The sequence below is a fragment of the Monodelphis domestica genome, chromosome 4, assembly GCF_027887165.1.
Source record: "Monodelphis domestica isolate mMonDom1 chromosome 4, mMonDom1.pri, whole genome shotgun sequence".
Lineage (NCBI taxonomy): Eukaryota > Metazoa > Chordata > Mammalia > Didelphimorphia > Didelphidae > Monodelphis > Monodelphis domestica.
Window position 1 is genome coordinate 361,694,631 of NC_077230.1, and position 19,900 is coordinate 361,714,530.

Consider the following 19,900-nt stretch of genomic DNA (forward strand, 5'->3'; position numbering starts at 1 on the left):
TACAATAAAAACATTGCAAAGACAACTAACTTTTTAATATAATATTTTCTTTTTTCCTTCAATTATATGTTAAAACAATTTTTAACATTTGGTTTTTTTTGAGTTCCAAATTTTTTTTCTCTCTCTCCCCTCTCGTCTCCCTAAAAGAGCAAGCCATCTGATATAGATTTTACATGTGTAAATATGATAAACATGTTTCCATATTAGTCATTTAAGACAACTAACTTTGAAATGGGAGAGATGGAATAAGGTCAAGAGTGCAATTAGAGGAGTTAACCTTAGTGATGTGGAGGACCATTTCAGTGTCTGGAGTAAAGGAGATAGGAGGGGATGATAAGAGGAGAAAATGGGCTGAGAAGAGAAGGAAAAGATGCAAATGGCCTCAATTTTTTCAGGTAAGCTTTGAGATAAGGCACTCTGCTGAAAATATGTGCAGAGAGGGTGCTATGGGGCACTTGAGAAGAGAAGAAAAGATGTGGATCACCTTCTGGGGTAAGTGGGATAGGGAATAAATTAGGGAGAACTCACATAAGAACACATAGGTCACCTAGACTGACTGCATGTTCATATACATACCTGTGCATGTAAGCTTGTATCTGAGCATATCTTCAAATGAACACATGGACCTACATGTAAAGCATACATGCCTGAATTGTGAGCATTCATCATTGTGCCATTTCTACTGCAAAGATCAAAGAATTTATGGGATTAAAAAGTAGAAGAGTGTGTTTAGAGATTATCTGGTCAGCCCAGAAGCTTTTCGTATTATGCACTTAATGAAAACAGAAGAATTTATTCATGGGAGGCAGCTAAGTAATTCAGTAGATAAAGCCCTCGACCTGGAGGCAGGAAGTCATTGCTGGTCAGTCCTTTCAGTTGTGTCTCACTCTCCATGATCCCATTTTGAGTTTTCTTGGCAAAGATATTTGAATGGTTTGACATTTCCTTCTCCAGCTCATATTACAGTGAAGGAAACTTGGCCAACAGGCTTAAGTGACTTGCCCAAGGTCACACAGCTAGTGTCAGGTCACATTTGAACTTATGAAGATGAATCTTCCTAACTCCAGGCCAGACACACTAGCCACTTTGCCACTTAGCTGCCCTTGAGTAAGGGATTCAAATCTAGTCTCAGACATTTTACTAGCTGTGGGAACTTGGGCAAGTCATTTAACGTTTGTTTGCCTTAATTCACTGGAGAAGGAAATGTCAAACCACTCTGGTATCTTTGTCAAGAAAACTTCATGTGTAGCTTTGGCATGTTATGGTCCAGTAGGTCAGGAAGAGTTGGACACAACTGAATTTCACAACGTGCACCTGCAGATGTGTGTACCCCTCTCTGCTCAGTAGAAAATAAAAGAGGTTTATTGTTGTCTGCATCCTTCATTTCTGGGAGGGTGGTGTCAACTTGAAATCTGGACACCCCAAGTTTGCCCCCGCCCCATGAGAACTCAAGTACCAGGCACACCTGTGTGGGGCTGAACTATAAACCTTAAAAGTGTTTGGGGACCCTAGTTTGGGTGGGATTAGTAGTCATAGTCAAATGTTGAGTACCTTATTTGTTTTAGAAGCTTTTCCCATGGTATTAAACTCCTCTCTCAGGAAGCCCAGCTTTGGTTTGACCCTTTCCTTTGTATATATTATAGCTGACCGCTCCCTGATACCCCAGCTGCTGGCTGCAGCCTCTTTGCAGCTTGCTTGCAGCTTGTCTATGCATGCTATCTGTACCAAGTTCTCCAGAGGGTATAAAAGACCCCCAAGTTCTGTCACTCTTCCGATAAAACCTCTCGCCTGGTGTCTTCTCCCAAGGATAGTTCCCAGAGTCCCCAGGGTGTGGACAGAATATTGGAACTATCCCTTTCCTTATTAAAGATTGGATTTTTGCTGACTACTTTAGTAGTTCTGTGTTATTTCTGAGTTTACAGTGCACTGTCTTCCCTCACCCTACCTCTCCGGGCCAATGTGTTCTGTGTGAAATCCTACATAGAGGACTGTGTCTGTGTGTGTGTGTCTGTGTATGTCTGAATGTGTCTGAGTGTGTCAGTGTGTCTATGTTTGTGTCTGTGTCTGAGTGTCAGTGTATGTGTGTCCATGTGTGACAGTGTGTGCCTCTGTGTGTGTGTGTGTGAGCAGGCTCCGCTGCAGCCAGGGCCCCGCCCCTCCCTTTTCCGCACTCCTCGCCAGGCCGGTGACTCAGTGACGCTTTCCTGCGGCTGGAGTCGGAGCTGGAGCTGGACCGGAGCCGGGTGGGCCTGGGCAACGCTGGGCTGTGAGTCCGAGTTCTGGGCTGGGTGGTCGTTTGGGGTTTTTTTTGGGTGGGGGGAAGGGACGCTCCTGGAATCGGGGCTCTGTAAAGTGGTGGAGGGAGCTCCAGCAGCCGGAGCGGCCCTTGCTAGTAGGGCGAGGACGTGCCTCTGGCCTCGGAGGGTGGGGGGTGGGGGCGAGAAAAGCGGAGGGGGGAAGAGAGGAGGAGGAGGAAGAAGAGGAGGAGGAGGAGGGAGGAGCGTCTCCTGCAGCATCCTACACCCCAACCTGAGCAATGGCTGGGAATGGAGGTGGGGGCGGGGCTTGCGGGAGGACTTTGGGGGAGGAACTGGGGATGGGAGAGGGAGGGGGGAGGAGGAGAAGAAGGAGGGGGAGGCGGAGGAGGAGGATTCTGTCTTTGCTGGTACCACGGGGATGCGGTGTATGTGAGGGCGCTGATTGACCCTGAAGCCCTCCTCTCCCCTCACTCCTTGTTCCTCCCTACCAGCCCCAGGATCCTTCGCCAGCGCTGAGCCCAGCCTTCTGCCAATGGGCTTGGAGGGAATGAGCGTGGGTGTCGGAGACCCTCTGGTGGCAGCACCTATGGAGGTGCCAGGCCTGCCAGGCTGCCTGTTTTCCTTAGATGAGGGTCACCACTCCCCTATCTCCCCTCCAGGGCACGTGTACACAAATAGAGATGTACACACATACACAGAGATTCCACATACCTTATGCTACACACAGAGGTACAGGGCATCCAGAAAGATACATGTATATAAATCTATTCACACAACACAATACACGCATGCATACTGTAGACACAAAATATATGCATCTCTACCTCCCATATGCACACAACCCATGTGCATGGGCATATAGCAGCCCACACATGCCTATGCAGAGCCCCCAGTATTCCCAGGGCATACATTTACCTCATAGGCACCACACTTGGTGATTTGAAAACTGTTTTAAAAGCCAGCCTCCTACACAGTATTCCAGGCTATCCTCCCTCCCTGCACCTTATGGTGGCCTTTCTGTTGCCTTCATCCCTCTGATGCTGTCCTCTGAGCTCAGCCCCCCCGCTAGGCTGTCTAGCAGGATCACTTCTTATTTCCTGGAGGGTTTAGTTTGCTAGTACACAGAATGGACAATGCTGATGAAGATGCCCTCTCTGTGAGGTCAGACCTTAGCCTGTTCAAGTGTACATGTTCTCTTCCCTGCCCATGGAAGCTATTCACAGGAAGGGGAATGGCTGTTGAGAGTGCAAGCAAGAGAGAACAGACAGAGCAAGGTATAACGGGCACCATAGCAACAGAAGGTGGAGATATAGAGGACCTCCTCATGTGAAAGGCAGCAGGAGTCCAACTCAGCTATAAAAGGCCTTTCTACTCAAGGCCTCCGTGGTCTAATCCACCTAGAAATCAATCAATCGATCAATGTAAAACAGAGTATTTATTAAGCACATATTATGTGCGAGGCATTTTGTTAAGCTCTGGAAATACAAATACAAAAATGAGATAATTTCTGTCCTCAAAGGGTTTGAGGGTAGGAAGTGGGGACAGAGAGTGTGCATTTTGTATATATCATATTTATTTGGGGGGTACATTATGGACAAATATCCTTTGAGGGTACCCCAAAAAAGTAAAAATAGAATATTTGCCCATAATTCACCCCAATAAATAAATCTGATATATACAAAAATACACACACTAATAAATATAGGGTATATACAAAGTAGTCATACCAAAAAGTAATTATAGAATAATCAAAAATAATACAGCATATTGGGAGAGAAGCAGGAACTGGAGAATCTAGATAAGCCTTCTAAACACAGAAGCTCTTGAATTGAGCATTGAAAGGAGCTAAGGATTTCAAGAAGCAGAAGCAAGGGGGAAGAGCACCCCAGGCTTGAGGGTCAGCCTGTACAAATGCTTGGGGACAAGAGAGGAAATGTGTTTGGGGAAGAGTAAATATATTCTGTTTGGCTGGAACCTAGAGGGAATGAAGAAGAATGTGCAGTAGATCTGGAAAGATAGAGTAGATCCAGGTTGGGAAGGACTTGAAATGTCTAAGAAAGGAGTTTGTATTTTTTCCTTGAATATGGGAGACACTGGAATTTCTTTTTTTATTATTATCATGCAAAACAGATCCATATTGGTCATTAATTTTTTTTCTTTATTTTATTCCAATAATAAATTTACACATAAGTTTTCCAAGGTTACATGATTCATGTTGTCTCCCTCCTTTCTTTCCTCCCCCTCCCAGAGCTGACCAGCAATTCCACTGGGTTATACATGTATTATCACTCAAAACTTATTTCCATATTATTCATTTTTGTAAAAGAGTAATCTTTTAAAATCAAAACCCCAAATCATATACCCAAGTTATAAATCACGTTTTCTTCTGCATTTCTACTCCTACAGTTCTTTCCCTAGAGGTAGATGGCATCCTTTTCATAAGTCCCTCTGGATTGTTCTGAATCACTGGATTGCTATTAGTAGCAAAGTCAATTACATTTGATCATCACAAAGTGTTTCAGTTACCATGTAAAATGTTCTCCTGGTTCTGCTTATTTCACTCTGCATCAGTTCATGTTGGTCTTTCCAGTTTTTTCTGAAATCATCCTGTTCATCATTCGTTAAAGCACCACCATCATATACCACAATTTGTTCAGTCATTCCCCAATCAATGGTCATCCCCTCATTTTCCATTTTTTTTTTGCCACCACAAAGAGAGCAGCTACAAATATTTTTGTACAAACAGGTCTGTCCTCATTTTTTTAAATCTCTAGGTAGGAGCTTTGGTATTGCTGGATCAAAGGGTAGTCGTTCTTTTAAAGCCCTTTGGGCATAATTCCAAATTGCCTTCCAGAATGTTTGCATCAACTCACAACTCCACCAAGAATGCATTAGTTGGTCATTATTTTAAGATCACACTCATACATTATTAAAAAACAACAAATAAAACTGTAAACATACTGATATAAAGGATAATATGCTTTGATCCACAGTTCTTTCTCTGGAGGTGGATAGCATTCCTGGTCATAAGTCATTCAGGATTATCCCAGATTCTTGCATTGCTGAGAGTAGCCAAGTTTTCACAGAGGATCATCTTATAATATTGCTATTACTTTGTACAATGTTCTCTTGGTTCTGTTTATTTCACTCTGCATCAGTTCCTGCAAATCTTCCCAGCTTTTTCTGAAATCACCTTGCTTATTTCTTACAGCATAATAGTATTCTATCACCAACATGTACCATAATTTGTTCAGCCATTCCCCAACTGATGGACATCCCCATGATCTTCACTTACATATTTATATATGTATATATATATATTCATATATAGAGTTTTATAGCTCTTTGATCATAGTTCCAAATTACCCTCTAGAATGATTAATTAATTAATTAATCTAACGATCAATTCACAACTCCACCAAAAATGCATTAGTGTCCCAATTTTGTCATATCCCCTTCAACATTTATTATTTTCCTTTACTGTCATATTGACCAATATGATAGGTGTGAGGTGGTACCTCAGAGTTGTTTTAATTTGCATTTTTCTAAACAAGAGTAATATAGAACACATCAATATGATTATCAATGGCTTTATTTCTTCATCTGAAAATTGCATGTTCATATCCTTTGATCATTTGTCCATTGGGAGATGGCTTGTATTCTTATAAATTTTACTTTTTCTCTATAAATTCGAGAAATTTGAGAAATTTGTTATAAAAAAATGTTCCCAGTTTGTTGTTTCCCTCTAATCTTGGTTACATTAGTTTTATTTCATTGGACCTTTTCGAGCTTGGGAGTAACCTTGACAGTACAGCTATCTCTTCCAAATTGTAACTTTCTCCACTGTGGTTCACCATAAGAAATTAAATGGAAATTTTGGGAGAGTTTTTTGAAAGCCACACGTGACACGTGAAGGCCCGGAGAAAACAGAGAAAAGTTTAGAAACTCAGAAAAACATATAATATATTTATATGGGGGCAGCTAGATGACCTAGTGGATAGAGAGCCAGGCCTAAAGATGAATTCAAATTTGCTCTCAGATACTACCTATCTGTGTGACTGGGCAAGTCACTTAACCATGCTGCTTAGCCCTTACCACTTTTCTACCTTAGAATAAATTCTAAAACAGAAGGGAAGGATTTAAAAAGAAATTAATTAAACATATCTATAGTACTGCATAACATCAACATATTTTATCTTTTAATACCATAAATATACACAATTTCTTTTTTAAAGTTAACATAAGTAAAAAGTTAAAGTTTGCCAAAAGACTATGAAAGCCAAAAATTTTTACACAGATTTTTCTAGATCATAGGGGTGCCACACTTCTAACCCCTATGGTATGGAAGGGATACCTATACTATACTATAAGAATATTACTTTGGCAGCTGTGGATGTAGAATCAGAGAATCACAAAATCTGAGAATTGGAAGGGAACACCTGTGGCCATCTGGTCCATCCCATGTACAAAAGAAATCTCTCTTTAACAAATAGGCCAAATGGTCTCCAGGAACTACTTAAAGACCTCCAAAAAGAATCCCGAAGCCCCTCAGGCAGGCAGCCCTTTCCACTTCTGGGCAGCTCCATTATTATTACGACAATTTCCTGAAACCAAACCTAAACTAGATTCTTTTGCCATTTCTTCCAATTACTTCTGGCTGTGTCCTTTGGAAAACGACAGAGGAAATCTAATCTCTTTTTTCACTTGATAACCATTCAGATACTTGAAGCAGCTTTCATATGTCTCCATTGAGTCCTCTCTTCTCTGAGCTAAACATCCCAACTCAAGACCCTTCATTATCCTTGTTGCCCTGATGTTCTTCAGATTGGTATTGTTCACTCATTTTTCAGTCATGTTCAACTTTTCATGATCCCTTTTGGGTTGCTGTTGTTTTTTGGCAAAGATACTAGAGTGGTTTGCCATTTCTTTTTCCAGCTCATTTTACAGATGAGGAAACTAAGCCAAACAAGGTTAAGTGACTTGAGACCAGATTTGAACTCAGGAAGATGAGTCTTCCTGACTTCAGGTATGGCACTCTATCTACTGCATCCCCTAGCTGCCCCATTCTTCAGATTAGAAATGTCCTTTAGTGGTACTTAGAACTGACCACTAAAAGTGATCTCATTAGGACAGGGTACAAGTAGATTGTCACCACCTTATTCCTAGAAGCTTATGTTTCATTTGAATTTTTTATTATTTAAATTTTTAATAAAACCCTTTACCTTCCACCTTAGAAACAATACTGTGTATTCGTTCCCAGGCAGAGGAGCTATAAGGGATAGGTGATTTAAAAAAAATTTTTTTTTAAACCCTTACCTTCCGTCTTGGAGCCATACTGTGTATTGGCTCCAAGGCAGAAGAGTGGTAAGGACTAGGCAATGGGGGTTAAGTGACTTGCCCAGGGTCACACAGCTGGGAAGTGTCTGAGGCCAGATTTGAACCTAGGACCTCCTGTCTCTAGGCCTAACTCTCAATCAACTTAAGTGACTTGCTCAGGATCACACACCTGAGAAGTGTCTGAGTTCAGATTTAAATTCGGAATCTCCCATCTTTAGGTCTGACTCTTAACACACTGAGCCACTTAGCTGTCCTTCCTGTGCCTCTTTTAATAGTGCGATCCAAGGTGGCATTAGATTTCTTCAATGCCACATCACACTGCTAACTCATATTGAATTTGTTGCCCACTTAAATTGGACTTTTTTTGAACTGCTATCTAACCATGCCTCCCCTATCCTGATTTTTTTTTTTAACCCAAGTACAGGACTTTGTTTATCCTCTTGGAATTTCACCTTATTAGATCCAACTCAATGCTCTTACCTATTGGCAAATAGAATGCTTACTCTGACACTTAGCTATATGACCCCTTCTCTTTTCCCCACCTATAATATGGGTATAATAATAGTACCTACCTTAGGGTTGTTAGGATGATCAGCTGTGCTATACATAGTGCTATATAAATTCTGGTTGTTATTATTATTATTTTAGCAGAAATGCTATCCATTGGGTTATCTATTCCTTCCAAATTTGTGCCATCTGCAAATTTTCTGAGTATGTAAAACATCCATAGTTTTATCCAAATAGTCAATAATTGAGGCCATATATTTTACTAAATAGAGTGCCAGGTACAGTGAGAGAAGACTTAGCTTTGGATCTTGCCTAGGAGGCTTACTAGGTATGTGACCTGGAGCAAGTTCAATAATCTTCATGACTCTCATTCTACTTTTCTGCAAAATGAGGGAATGAACTTGACGGCCCAATAAGGTCCCCTCCAGCTCCGAATTTATGATCCTATTATACACAGCACAGGGAGAAACACAGTTTGAAGCATTTGGATGGGCGAATGGATAGAGTGTAGGGCTTGGAGTCAGGAAGACAGGAATTCAAATCTAGTCTCAGATACCAACTTTGTGACCTTGAGCAAGTTACTTTAACCTCTGTTTGCCTCAGTTTCCTCATTTATAAAATGGAGATAATAATAGTACCTACCTTTGTAAAGGACTTAGTACAGTACTTGGCATGTAGTATGTGTTATGTACATGTTAAAATAGTAGTAATAATTATTAATAGTTATTATAGCTCTCTTGGAAACCCCACTGGAGGATTTCTACCATGTTGACAATGAGCCATAAATTCTCATCCATCAGACATGGTTAATAAACAAGTTCTAAAGTCTTCTCATTATACTGTCAGCTGTTATCTAGGTATCTTGTCTTCTCCATAAGTATAGTATGAGATGCCTTTGGGTGCAGCTGTGTGGTACAATGGATAGAGCTCTGAGCCAGGAGTCAGGAAGATTTGAATCCAAATATAGCCTTGGATACTGTGTGACCCCAAGCAAGTCACTTGCCCTCTGTATGCCTGCTTCCTCATCTGTAAAATGGGGATAATAGCACCTCCCTCTCAGGGTTTTTGTGAGAAATGAAATAATATTCCTCAAGTGCTTTGCAAATATTGAAAATTCAATTAGATGCTACCATTCTAACAGCTATACTTTGTAAAATGTTTTGCTAAAATATAGGTAAATTATAAATTTAGTATGATCTTTTACCTACCAGTTTAGTTGCTCTATCAAAAAGGAAACAAGAGGGAACAAGAACAATTCTTAAAAAAAAACAAACATAAAACCTTTGCCTTCTGTCTTAGAATCAATACTACTACTACTACTAATTAATATTGTCTATTGGTTCTAAGACAGAAGAACAGTGAGGGCTAGGCAATGGGGGTTAAGTGACTTGTACAGGGTCTCACAGCTAGGAAGTTTCTGATGTCAGATTTGAACACAGGACCTCCCATGTCTAGGCTTAGCTCTCAATCCGATGCTACCTAGCTTCCCCCGGGACCAATTCTTAATGAAAGCATTCTGGCTCACTTTTAAGCACTGGCTCCTTTTCTGTCAGTTCCTCCATCACCTCCTTAAAATAATCCTATTTGATGATCCCCAAAACTGAAGTCAGGATGACCTATATGGAAAAATTAGGACAGCATTTGCCTTTCTGCAGACTTAAGGAACCATCTTCATTTCTGACAGTCTGTCAGAGATTTCCTTCAGTAGCTCAGTAATCACATCTCCTGCTCCCTTCAGGACCAGAGGCTGTAGGAGGCTGGGCCAGATGTCTTGACTTCATCAAAAACAAGTTCCCACCTTTTTGCTTCTCTTGGCTATCAGCTCCCTCATCACCATGTATGGTCTGTCCTTTGCACTGAAAAAGTCATTCTCCTTGACACAGAAAATGGAAACAAAATGGGAATGGCTTATTATCTCTGTTCTCAGTTATTATCATCCCCTCTAGCTCAAGTAAAGGTCCTATCCCTTCTTTGATCTTTTTTCTCTGAATATAGTTTTTAAAAAAAGAAGAAGCTCTGTGTGTGTGTGTGTGTGTGTGTGTGTGTGTGTACTTAGCTTCTCCTCACCAGCCTTAGCTCATTCTGAGCTTCAGCATTTCTGATACTATTTTTACAGGACCATGCTGTGCTGTTATATTCATCCTCTGTTACCTGGTCTTGCTTTCATTTTCTGTACTTTTCTTTTTAAAGTCTAAGTTGGGGACAGTTAAGTAACTCAGTGGAGAGACAACCAGACCTGGAGATAGGAGGTATTGGGTTCAAATGTGGTCTCAGATACTTCCTAGTTGTGAGACCCTGGGCAAGTCACTTAACCCCAATTACCTATCTTCTACCACTCTTCTGCTTGGAACTTTCTAAGACAGAAGATGGGGGTTTTAAAAAATAAATAAGTAAGCCCCAAGTAGTTGGTGTGTTGCCTCTATAGTTAGAAATTCATTTCCAGTGCTCAAACACCTTTTTTAGCTAGCTGTTTCCTTTTGAAATCAACTGCCTGCAGAATATTCACTTGGACATGTCCAATAGGTAATTAGTCATGTGGGAGGAGAGCTCAGGGGAGAGACCAGGGCTGGAGATTTTGTTCTGAGAGCCGTTTACATAGATATGAAGACTCCATGGAAGCTTGATGATGTCACTGCTTCTAGAAATGAGGGAGAAAGAAGAGGACTGAGAACAAAGTCCTTGAGCTAAGGATATTTGACACTGATGATGAGCCAGCAAAGGGATCAGAGAGAGAGCAGCCAAGCAGGTAGAAGGAGAGCCAGAAGAGGGGATCAGTATCACAAAAACTCAGGCAGGAGAGAGTATCCTGGAGGAGAGAGGTGGTGGATGGTATTCAGAAAAGCTGGAGAGAAGTCAAGAAAGATGAAGATGGAGAAGAAGGCATTGGGCTGAGCAACTAAGAGATCATTCTTAATTTTAGAGGAAGTGGTTTCAGATTTGTTAGGAGGCCAAAAGTCACATTGCAGGGGGCAGCTGGGTAGCTCAGTGGATTGAGAGCTAGGCATAGAGATGGGAAGGTCCTGGGTTCAAATGTGACCTCAGACACTTCCTAGCTGTGTGGCCCTAGGCAAGTCACTTAACCCCCATTGCCTGGTCCTTGCCACTCTTCTGCCTTAGAATCAAATGCATAGTATTGAAAAAAATAAGGTTTAAAAAAAAGTCAGATTGCAAGGGGTTAGATGAGTGAAAAGAAAGGAAGAAGCTGGCTTGAGGGTGGGCAGAGGATCTCTAGGTTCCTTTTAGCTCTGAATCTATAGGGCTTTTATCTTTTTTAATTCTAGGCCTTGTTGGCTAGATTTCTAAAGTTGTATAGCTTCCTTCCCCTGTAAAGGGCCAACTGAGATCCCTAGGGATGCCTCACCTGTTTTCAGCCTTCTTTTGTGTGTTGACTTATCCCATTAGATGGTAAGCTCTGAGAGGGAAGGTACTTTCTTTGTCTTTCTTTGTATCTGATTCCCCAACACTTAGCACAGTGCCTGGCACTATCAGGTATTTTTTTTTAAACTTAAACCCTTACCTTCCATCTTGGAGTCAATACTGTGTATTGGCTCCAAGGCTGAAGAGTGGTAAGGGCTAGGCAATGGGGATTAAGTGACTTGCCCAGGGTCACACAGCTAGGAAGTATCTGAGGCCAGATTTGAACCTAGGACCTCCCGTCTCTAGGCCTGGTTCTTAATCTACTGAGCCACCCAGCTGCCCAGCTGCCCCCTAACTAGCAGGTGTTTTTAATAAGTGTTTGTTGACTAATTTATCCACAAGGCAATTTCAGTGAGTGAACAGGCATTTATCAAAAACACCGGCTATGTGCCAGGCACTCTGCTAAGCTTAGGGATATAAAGAAAGACAAAAGACCATCCTGGCTCTCCAAGAACTTATTGGAAGAGGTAGTACTAGGAATGGAAGAGGTAGGAGTGAGAGGAGGCATTGGGAGCCAAAGGGAACAGGGCAGGACCATCTAGTGGGTGGTGTTTCAGCTGAGCTTTGAGAAAGTGGTGAAGAGGGATGGCATTTCTTGACACGAGGAACTGCTTATACAAAGGCATTGAGGTGAGAGATGGCATACTGGGAAAGTTCCTGTCCTCTCCTTCTCTTCACTCCCTAGGATCCTTACACAGTGGTCCTGGTCAGTTCTCTTTCTTATCATAAATAATTAAATTCAACAAATGGTAATCACCTACCATTAATAAGATCCTGTGTTGAGCAGTACAAATACAAAAGATGAAATGTTTTCTCTTTCCTTTTCCCCTTCAACAGTCAGGATGTTTGCAGTACAGCCGGGGCCCCCTGAACCCCCATTCCTGGGGGGCCCACCTGCCTCTGTGTCTCAGCATGACTATGAGCCTGACAGTAACTCCAACTTTGTGACCAGCACCTATGATGCCAATGAGAACTGGAGCCGGGCCCTTGCTGGAGCCAGGGCTTCTGACCTAGGCGGTAGGGAGCTGACCCTCACACAGAACCTACCCTCAGACAACCAAGCTGTCCTGGGCAAGAGGCAGCCCTCTGCCCCCGGGCTCCTGGGCTCCCCGCCTGATGACTTCTTCCTCCCCACAGTAGGGGAGATACGGAGCCCACCAGAAGGGGCTGAACTTCCCATGGCTGCAGGGCCCAAACCAGAGAAGGATGTCAGGGTGGAAGCCACAGCCGCTGCCGGCTCCCCCTTGGAAGACGTCGGCTATGCCAGCAGCTCCCTAAGTGTAGACAGTCCTGACAGCAGTCCGGGGCCCTCCTGGGACACCTTCAGTCCCTGCCCTGGCCCCCCAGACCCTGGCCCAGCCCCTGACACCTTCCTCCCCACCGTGACCCAGGCAGTCCAGCAGCTGCTGGCTCGGGAGCGATACAAGGAGCAAGAGAAGGAAAAGCACCACGTTCACCTGGTCATGTACCGTCGTCTAGCTCTGCTCCAATGGATCCGAGGCCTCCAGTGCCGGCTGGCTGGCCAACAGGCCCGGCTTCAAGAGAGCTTCGACACCATCCTAGACAACCGGAAGGAACTCATCCGAGGCCTCCAGCAGGGGCTGCCACCAAGGCCTCAAGACAGAAGCTGAGCGCTGATCCTCTCACCATCTTCCATCCCCTACTCCTCCCCACTCTGTGACCCACTGCTTCTTAAATTCAGTCTCACCCTGCGACCAGCCTGTGCTCAGCTATCCAAGGACTGACAGTTCTCTTTGGTGGGTCCCTTGCTTTTCCTCATTTTCCCTTCCATGCTATAACTGCTTCGTAGAAAGGCTCCCAGCACCACCCTAGCCCTCTCCAGACACCCTGCCCTTCTCTGCTGGTGGTGACCAGTATTTTCAGATTACCCAGGATTTGAGTAATCTAAATTGTCCCTCCCATCACTCCCATAGGAAAGAGATTGATCAGCTACGGCTGCCCTGCATACAGACATAGATTGTCATAACTGGGAAAGCCTTAGACGCTTCTTCTGCTTCAAACCTCTCAATGGGCAGACAGGGAGACCACAGTCCAGGAAGGGGAAGGAACCTGCTCAGAGTCACATTAGTGAGTTGGTAGCAGAAATGACACTGGAAACCAGGGCTTCTGGTTCTTGGGTTTGACTTCTAGCTCTGCCTCCTAAACTAGATTCTTTACCTGAATTCTGACCCTAAAGCCACCTAAGAAAATGGTTATTAAGAATATTTATTTATGATTTATCTCAAGAAAAAGGAATGTGCATTTGTAAGTTAGAACATAATGAACAGAATGTTTGAAATGTTGGGAAAACTCTCTGTCTCTGAGTCTTTTGTTCTGAGCTCAAAGAATTTTGGACTTTGAATTGATTTGATAGCATTTCTTTAAAGCAAGTGACGGGGCTGACAAAACTCAGGCTTGCAAGGAAGAATGCCAGGACTGATGAGTGAATGAATGATGTGTAAGGAGCTTCCCTGGCATAGGACAGTCCCTTACGTCCCTGGATAAACCAAGACCCTGAGTTGGGGAAGAGCTATTCCACCCACTCAGTTATCAGGGACTGGGAGGGAAGTACATTGTCCATCACTGGAGGCACTCAAGTAGAAGCTAGATGTTGGAGAGAATATTCCTGTATAGTTATAACTGGAAGACTGAAGCATAGAATCTTAGGGGTCATCTAGTCCAACCCTATCATTTTACAGATGAGAAAACTGAGAACCTGAGAGATCAAGTGACTTATCCATGGTCATACAATTAGTAAATGACAAAGATGGAGATTATATTTCATTCTGATTTCAGCTAGATAGTGCAGTGGGCTTAGATTCAGGAAGACAGAGTTCAAATCCATCCTTAGACACTTAATACCTCTGTGACCCTGGACAAGTCACTTAAGCCTGTGGCCCTCAGTTTCCTCATTTTTAAGTGAACTCGAAAAGGAAGTGGTAAATTATTCTAGGATCTTTGCCAAGAAAACCCCAAATGGAGTCACAAAGAGTCAGCTACAACCAAAAATGAAATAAACTGTTTCCAAATTCAATGATCTTATTAGACATGCTCTGAGGTCCCTTCCAGCTCGGGTTCTATAATTCTATGAATAAGAATATTTGAACATTCGCTTGGAGTTGTGGTGATGATTGAAGCTGCCTTGGGGACTCAATTTTCTCATCTGTAAGGTGAGGAGTTTGGACAGGGGTTCTCTGGAGATAGGTAGCAGGGAAAGGGTAAAGAAGGGGCAGAGATAGGAAGGTCCTTGGGGGCCTAGACATTTCTTCTATCTTCAGTTCAGTATCTGCCCTCAGGTAGTCAGTCATTTCCCTCATTCATCTTTCTATTTTAATTTTCCCCTAAGAGGAGACTGAGCTTTGGACTCTTTGTTTTCCAAGAAATTTCTCCTCCTGATTTCTGATTGTAGGAGCAACCCAACTGGAACTGGGTTCTATGAGGTTAAAAGAGAAAGGGGAAGGCTAGATAGAGCCTCAGTCCTCAAGGACCACACAGCCTGAGTGAGAAAGATAATCCGATCTATATGAATACATATGAAATATGAAAATACCCTGTCTGGTATAAAGGGAGTCCAGAACCCAGAACAGACCCATAGGGAACACTGAATACTACAACAGAGATAGACTTATAGATGGGAAGAGACATCTTGGTCAACCCCATCATTTTACAGATGAAGAACCTGAGTCCCAATGACTTGCCCAAAGTCACACAGGTTTTAAGCATCAGAGCCAAGATTTGAAACCAGATCTTCTGATGGCAGTTAGTACTTTTGCCACTATACAACCCTCCCGCCCATTGAAATCCTAGCTGGTGTTGTGTCATGATATGGATTTAATTCTTCTTAAAAGCCATGCCATCAGAACACAATCCCTGGTATGTTTGCTTTCCAAGAAAGTTTCCAAGAAGCCTTCTAAAAGGTTTGATGGTACATGACATACCCCATGGCTTTGGTCTGAGGACTAGTCTAGAGAAGTTTGAAAGGCTCATTACCAGATTTCCCACCAAAAGATACATCTTCCCACCCCAGTCTGTCTGTAAGACCATATCCTAAACCCTACAGGAAATGAGATGCTCTGTATTCAGAGGGAAGTCACCACAGATGAAAATGCTTGAAATGTTAAGACCATTAAACAAGTATTCTGGGCAGAGGCCTTCCTTGGAAGCTGATCTCCCTCCTCCCCCCCCCCCCAGCCCTTCTAGAGATCCCCAAAGGGACTCTAGAGATCCTATTCAGTAGATTGGGCATGCCAGAGATCCTCAGAATAGGAGATAGGGATGCCAGAGACCCCTAGAGGAGAAGATGGAGAAATCAAAGGCTCATAGGCTCTTTCCATTATGGCCAATGGGAGTTCCCCCCCCCCCCCCAAAGAGTGCACATTCCCAGAAGATCTTGGGTCATTCACATGCAAGAAGAAAGTCACATTGACTCAGTGCATTGGGAATATTGAAAACATGGAAGGATTCTCTGTGGAGCTAAACTGAGAGAAGTGATGGTAGTCAGGTGGGCTTCCTGGAAGTAATAGGCTGGCTCTGTGGTAGGGGATAGGAGAGGCAGAGTGGAGAGAGGATAACTGAGGCAGACAGGGAAATAGAACTCAAAAACAGTAAGGACTATGGATGGAGTCCTTCTTCCTTGAGATAGTGAGAGAAGGAAATCACTTTCCATGGGAGGTGGAAAACCTGGGCAAAGGTGTTTGTCTCAAAATAGGAAGGAGGGTCAAGATCTGTTGAACAATCTAGTGTCAATGTTGAATCCCTCCTGTGGAGAGGAAACCTCTTCCTTTGGGCCCAAGACTTTGAGCTCAGCTGCTAAATGAAGACGTTTCAGATGGTGGATGATAGAAATTGTTCTTCCACTCTGGGTTCCCCTCCTCCATTTTTATTAATTTCAGAACCCAAACAAGCACCAGGAAACTCTCACCAAGAACAAGTGCCCTTCTTTCCCTCGTTCCTTTATCTATTCTTCCTTTTCTCCTGCCTCCCCCTTTTCTTTTCTCCTCTTCCTCCTCCACTTTCCTGACTTAGGGAACATTAGAGCCTGGGATTTAGAGTTTGAAGAAGCCTTAGAAGTCACCTATCATCTTTATCTTGTAAGAAATGGAAACCCAGAGAGGGGAGAGGGAAAGTGATTTGCCCAAGGCCATAAGGGGAATAAAATGGCAGATTTGGGACTTTCTAACTCCAAACCGCACACATACGCTCCTCTACTCTGGGTTAAATAAGCCAAGGTCCTTCAACTCATCTTAACATGACATAATCTCTCATCACCCCAATCACCCTCTTCTGGACATTAGGTTGGGCTCTGTTTTAATTTTTTTTCATAATTTATTGGTTTTTCAACACAGTTCTGTGTCCAATAAGTTTCTCTTTATTTTATATTTGTTGTCATCTCCCAGTCTCATAGCATCAATGCAAATGATAGCATCAACCACCACAATGCACAAAAATAGGCTTTTTACTTTGAACAGAATAGTAGGAAGTCTACTAAATTTTATCTCAACCAAAGATAGGAAAAAGCAAACCAACAGATGAAGCCCTAAGTTCAAATCCTGACTCCAAGACTTATCAACTGAGTGATTCCAGGCAAGTCACAGCCTCTAGAGACCTGCAGCATCAGCCTAAGACATACCTAAGCCATTGATGAGTTGATGAGACTTGTTAATACCAATCCTAAAGTGTGGCACTAAGCCCTGAACATAATGTTCCAGAGGTGGTTGAATGGGGGCAGGGCACAATGGCACTGTTGCTTTGTTTTATCCCTCCAGGCACTGTTTCTTTGAATGCAACCTAAGATTATACAGAAGCAGCTACATGACTCAGTGGATAGAACACCAGACTTGGAGTCAGGAAAACGTGAATTCAAATGTGACCTCAAACACATACTAGTTGTGTTACTCTGGGCAAGTAACTTACCCTCTGTCTGCCTCAGTTTCCTCATTGGTAATATGAGTGGGAGAAGGAAATGGCAAACCACTCCAGTCTTTGCCAAGAATGCCCCATGGACAGTATGGAGTGCTATTATCCTTGGGGTCACAAAAAGTTCCATGGCATTGAAAAACAAGAACATTCTATTAAGAACTCTGATGTCAAGGGAAAATCAAGACTTTTGGTCCACTTAATATGTAGTTTCACACCCACAATCCCCTATCTCTGCAAAGAAAGGAAGGTGTATTTTCTCAATTTTTCTCTCAGACCAAGCTCCCACAAATGCCTACCATGAATGTCCGGGGCACTGTGCTAGGTTCTGGGCTTGCAAAGGTAAAGCTGAACAACTAAACAAAAACAGTTGTCCCTGTCTTTGAGGAAGTTAAGTTCTATTAGAAGGTTACGAGCATATGACATATAAAGAAATAAGTATAGATGTGATCATTTGAAAAGGAGGAAGAGAACATACACACACAACTAAGGGGGCCTTGTTAATTGAAGTGGAAAGTCTTCCTGTAGGAGGGGGTACTGAGCCATAAAGGAAGGTAGGGATACTTGAAGGCAGAGTTGAGGAGGGAATGCATTCTGGGTAGGGAGGACAGTCTATTCAAGGGTACAGGGCTTGGAGTTGGAATATCAAGTTTGGTGAAAAGCAAGGCCAATTTGGCTGGAACATTAAGAAGAGGGATATAGGGGCAGCTAGGTGGCTCAGTGGATTGAGAGACAGGCCTAGAGATGGGAGGTCCTGGGTTCAAATTTGACCTCAAATACTCTTCCTAGTCCTTGCAGCTCTTCTGTGGTTCTAAGTTGGAAGGTAAGGATTTTGAAAAAGAAGAGTATAAACTATGTAATAGATCTGGAGATACCCAGATTTTCAAAGTCTTTAATGCAATGCTCAGGAGTTTATATATTATTCTAGAGACAATAGAGAACCACTGAAGTTTCTTTAGCAGAGGAGTGATCAGTGATCAGATGTGCTTTAGGTGGATTATTTGGCAGCTCTGTGAATTGGATTAAATCCAATTAGGTTGGAAAGGGGAAAGGTAAGAAGCTGGGGATCTAATTAAGAGGTTTTTTTTGTCATAATCTACGTGAGAGATTATGAAAAGAGCCAGAACTAGGTAGGTGGCTATGTGAGTAGAGAAAAAGGAACAGAAGTGGGTGCTTTTGTTAAAGTCATCATAGGATTATAGGGCTAGAAGGTGCTGGAGAGATCATGTATTCTAATTCTCTTCATTTTACTGATGAGGAAACAGAAACTCAACAAGGTTAAGTGTTTTGCCCAAGATGACACAGGTAGTAAATTTCAGAGGCGAGGTCTCAACTCAGATCCTCTGACTCCAATAGATAGAGCCTCTTGACCTGGAGTCAGGAGAACCTGAGTTCAAATCTATCCTCAGACATTTACTGAGCTGTGCGATCGTGGGTCAGTCCCTTAACTCTGTCTCAGTTTCCTCATCTGTAAAATAAACTGGAGAAGGAAATGGCAAATCACTTGAGTATGTTTACCAGGAAAAGCTCAAATGGGATTATGAAGAGTTGGACATTACCAAAAAAACGACTAACCAACAACAACTGGTATTAATCCAGTGATGAAATGGTGAGGCAAGGTGAGCCTATGGCTTCTTGCCTGGATTATGGCATTATTACCTTAAATGGGCTCTGCTTCCACTCTCTCTTCTCCCCAGTCAATCCTCTACACTGCTGCCAAAATAATCTTCCTAATTCCTCAATCTGACTGCTGGCTCCCCATTGCTTCTAGTCTAGAATACCAGCTTCTCAGCTTGGCAGTTAATGCCTTTCACAATTTGACTCCAGACCACTTTTCCAGTTTCCTTGCCCATTACTCCTATTCATACACAACATTCCAGCCAAACTGCCCTACTTGTTTCCAGTGCTTTTGCACAAGCTGCTTCCTCCAGCTGAGAATGAACTCCCTCCATCACCACCGTCTCTTGGAATCTTCAGCTTCCTGAAGGGACCAGTTCACCTGCCAGCTCCCAGAGAAGCCTCTCTTGATCGCACCAATTGTGAACAATTGTGAATTCTCTCTCTCTCTCTCTCTCTCTCTCTCTCTCTCTCTCTCTCTCTCTCTCTCTCTCTCTCTCTCTCTCTCTCTCTCTCTCTCTTCTCTCTCTCTGTCTCTCTCTTCCTCTCTCTTTCTCTCTCTCTCTGTCTCTCTCTCTCTGTCTCTCTCTGTCTCTCTCCCTCTGTCTCTCTCTGTCTCTCTCTCTCTGTCTCTCTGTCTCTCTGTCTCTCTCTCTCTCTCTCTCTGTCTCTCTCTCTCTCTCTGTCTCTCTCTCTCTCTGTCTCAATGTCTCTCTCTCTCTCTGTCTCTCTCTCTCTCTCTGTCTCTCTGTCTCTCTCTCCCTCTGTCTCTCTCTTTCTCTCTCTCTCTCCCTCTCTCCCAAACTATCTTGCATTTTCTTCTCTGGGTAAATGGTGTGGGGCCCTCC

At 43.0% G+C, this 19,900-nt stretch overlaps 1 protein-coding gene across 2 annotated transcripts; it reads left to right on the plus strand.

Annotated features, from left to right (window-relative positions):
• Nucleotides 1–1,903: 1,903 nt before the first annotated feature.
• Nucleotides 1,904–13,829, plus strand: C4H1orf216 (chromosome 4 C1orf216 homolog). Of its 2 annotated transcripts, none has more exons than XM_007492792.3 (2): nt 1,904–2,266; nt 12,357–13,829. In XM_007492792.3, exons 1-2 carry the CDS (start codon nt 2,023–2,025, stop codon nt 13,148–13,150), a joined length of 1,038 nt encoding a protein of 345 aa, XP_007492854.2. In that variant the 5' UTR covers nt 1,904–2,022; the 3' UTR covers nt 13,151–13,829. The 2 variants fall into 2 exon arrangements, with proteins under 2 accessions (XP_007492854.2, XP_001380643.2); XM_001380606.5 differs by lacking the exon at nt 1,904–2,266 and adding an exon at nt 9,714–12,149.
• The last annotated feature ends 6,071 nt before the right edge of the window (nt 13,830–19,900 follow it).